The 2,595-nt window shown below is 40.3% G+C and overlaps 1 protein-coding gene across 1 annotated transcript; it reads left to right on the top strand.

Moving 5' to 3' along the window:
- Positions 1 to 633: 633 nt before the first annotated feature.
- LOC120994065 (odorant receptor 131-2-like) lies at positions 634 to 1,563 on the top strand. The gene has a single exon (XM_040422524.1). The coding sequence runs from the start codon at positions 634 to 636 to the stop codon at positions 1,561 to 1,563; it is 930 nt and encodes a 309-aa protein (XP_040278458.1).
- Positions 1,564 to 2,595: the final 1,032 nt, after the last annotated feature.

Here is a 2,595-nt window from a genome sequence, read left to right as displayed (position 1 = left end):
AAGAAAAACGAGTGGCCATCATTACTTTAAGAAATTAAGGTCAGTCAGTCAGCCGTAAAATTGGGAAAACTTTGAAAGTAAGGGCTATTTTACCATGAAGGAGAGTGATGGGGTGCTGCGCTAGATGACCTGACCTCCACAGTCACTGGACCTGAACCCAATCGAGATGGTTTGGGGTGAGCTGGACCGCAGAGTGAAGGCAAAAGGGCCAACAAGTGCTAACCATCTCTGGGAACTCCTTCAAGACTGTTGGAAGACCATTTCAGGGGACTACCTCTTCAAGCTCATCAAGAGAATGCCAAGAGTGTGCAAAGCAGTAATCAAAGCAAAAGGTGGCTACTTTGAAGAACCTAGAATATGACATATTTTCAGTTGTTTCACACTTGTTTGTTATGTATATAATTCCACATGTGTTAATTCATAGTTTTGATGCCTTCATAGTCATGAAAATAAAGAAAACTCTTTGAATGAGAAGGTGTGTCCAAATTTTTGGTCTGTACTGTAGGTGCAGCACTAGAGAAGTCCATGTGAGTTATAATGCAGATATCAATGTATTCTAGACATCTGATGGGCTGAACACAGTCACGTTCTTGTGTGAGATCTCCTAGAAGAATTGCTACCATCCAGTTTCCAATGGTGAATTCCAGTTCTGCTCCTGAAAATGTTACCATGATGTTCTCTTATACCCAAGAGGTTGATGATGTCACCAGAACTGTTTTTTTGATTATGTCCCTTTTGTGTTTCTCCTTCTTCTTCTACTTAATCGCTGTTATGCTGAAGGTCTTCTTCACCACTCCTCACATACAGGAGAACCCTCGATACATCCTCTTTGTCCACATGCTCATCAATGACATGTTGTATATCATCTCGACATATTTCATGGTATTGTCTTACATGCATTCTATTGATTTCCCTGTAATAGTCTGTTTCATCATTCAAAGCTACTTTGGTTGTTTTTTCCTAATGACCCCATACAACTTGGCTGTCATGTCTCTAGAACGCTACATAGCCATATGTTTCCCACTGAGACACTTACAGTTGTGTACACCAAACACAGCAAAATATGCAATTGCTGTGGTCTGGGTGATTGGATTGTCTCTAAGTACTGTAAACTTCATTACCATGAGCTACTTCACAGAAAGAACCTCATATTTCCTTTATGAGTTGTGTGGTGCTACAAAGGTGGTAAGTCCCATACAAAACGTGATCAGGACCGTGATCAATATCCTCAGCTTCACCATGGTGGCCTTGATTATTCTATATACCTACATTAATGTCATGCTGGTTGCCAGGAAGGTTGGTTCTGGAGGTTCTTCAACCCTTAAAGCTAAGAAAACTGTGCTGCTCCATGCCTTACAGCTACTGTTATGTATGGCTTCCTACATCTCCAACACAATAGAGACCTATGTAAATTACATGTATTTTTTAATCTTTTCCAACTATGTTTTGTTCACGTGTGTGCCCAGATTACTCAGTCCACTGATCTATGGGATAAGAGATGAAGCTTTTCAAAAACATATAAGAAAAGCTTGCACAATGACTTATGTCTGTCGACCACAATGAGGTTTAAAAAATGATCATTATTCTAATAAAGAACTGCATAAATGAATACGTTTCTCAGCTTCTCCACTTCTCATATAAATGGGTGTTGTTTTTGGCTGAGAGGTCACTAGGAGTCACTCTAATTGATATTAGGGTCAAAACATCAGGAAATCTTCATCGATAAAGATAGGAGAAGTGGTCATACTGAAGAGCTCAATGCTTTTCTACATTGCTTTACCATCCCAAGCCACCAAATATTTGCCCTGTTTGAGGAGCTCAGGTCATGTATGTGCTGGTAAGCAACAACAGCTCAGCCATGAAACATTGGTTTACGTGTTCATATGAGTGGAGTGTTAATCCCTGGAAATCAAAAAGTGAATGTCCTTGGTGGAACCTCCCTACTAGCTATGGACGAACATCTGCAAGTTAATATACCAGATGTATTATTCGAATTTGCGATCTCCATTCATTTTTGTTTTCAATGCGAAATATCGGCAATATAATTTTCGCGTACACGCATGCGCAAATGCACTATACAGTATCCAAATGCACTATAAAGAAAGTATATTGGTATATAACACCCCGCTTCAATCAGTTTTTTTGGGGGACGACTGGTATATCACACCAGTAGAAATTTTTGGTTCCAATAACGCTTGTGCCTCTACATACCTGCAGTATCGCAGCAGAACCGCACACAACTGCCGCACAATACAAATGCACTATAATATACTGTCTAACATAGAAAGTATATTATAACATTGTACAAGGAAGGCAATCTATTAAAATATACATGAAGATAAAACGTAACCTTTAATAATGTTACTATGAGGGTCCATTCACACGTCCGTAAGTGTTTTGCGGATCCGCAAAACACGGACACCGGCAATGTGCATTCCGCAATTTGTGGACCGCACATCACTGGCACTATAATAGAAAATGCCTAATCTTGTCTGCAATTGTGGACAAGAATGGACATGTTCTATTTTTTTGCGGAAACGGAAGCACAGACGCGGATGTGCGGATCCGCGGATGCGGACAGCACATTCCGGCCCC

The sequence above is a fragment of the Bufo bufo genome, chromosome 3 (assembly GCF_905171765.1).
Source record: "Bufo bufo chromosome 3, aBufBuf1.1, whole genome shotgun sequence".
NCBI lineage: Eukaryota > Metazoa > Chordata > Amphibia > Anura > Bufonidae > Bufo > Bufo bufo.
The sequence above is the reverse complement of the archived record's forward strand: the minus strand, read 5'-3'. Positions and strand labels throughout refer to the sequence as shown.

Coding starts and splice junctions, on each gene's coding strand:
- LOC120994065 (XM_040422524.1), top strand. CDS start 634: ATGGTGAATTCCAGTTCTGCTCCTGAAAATGTTACCATGATGTTCTCT.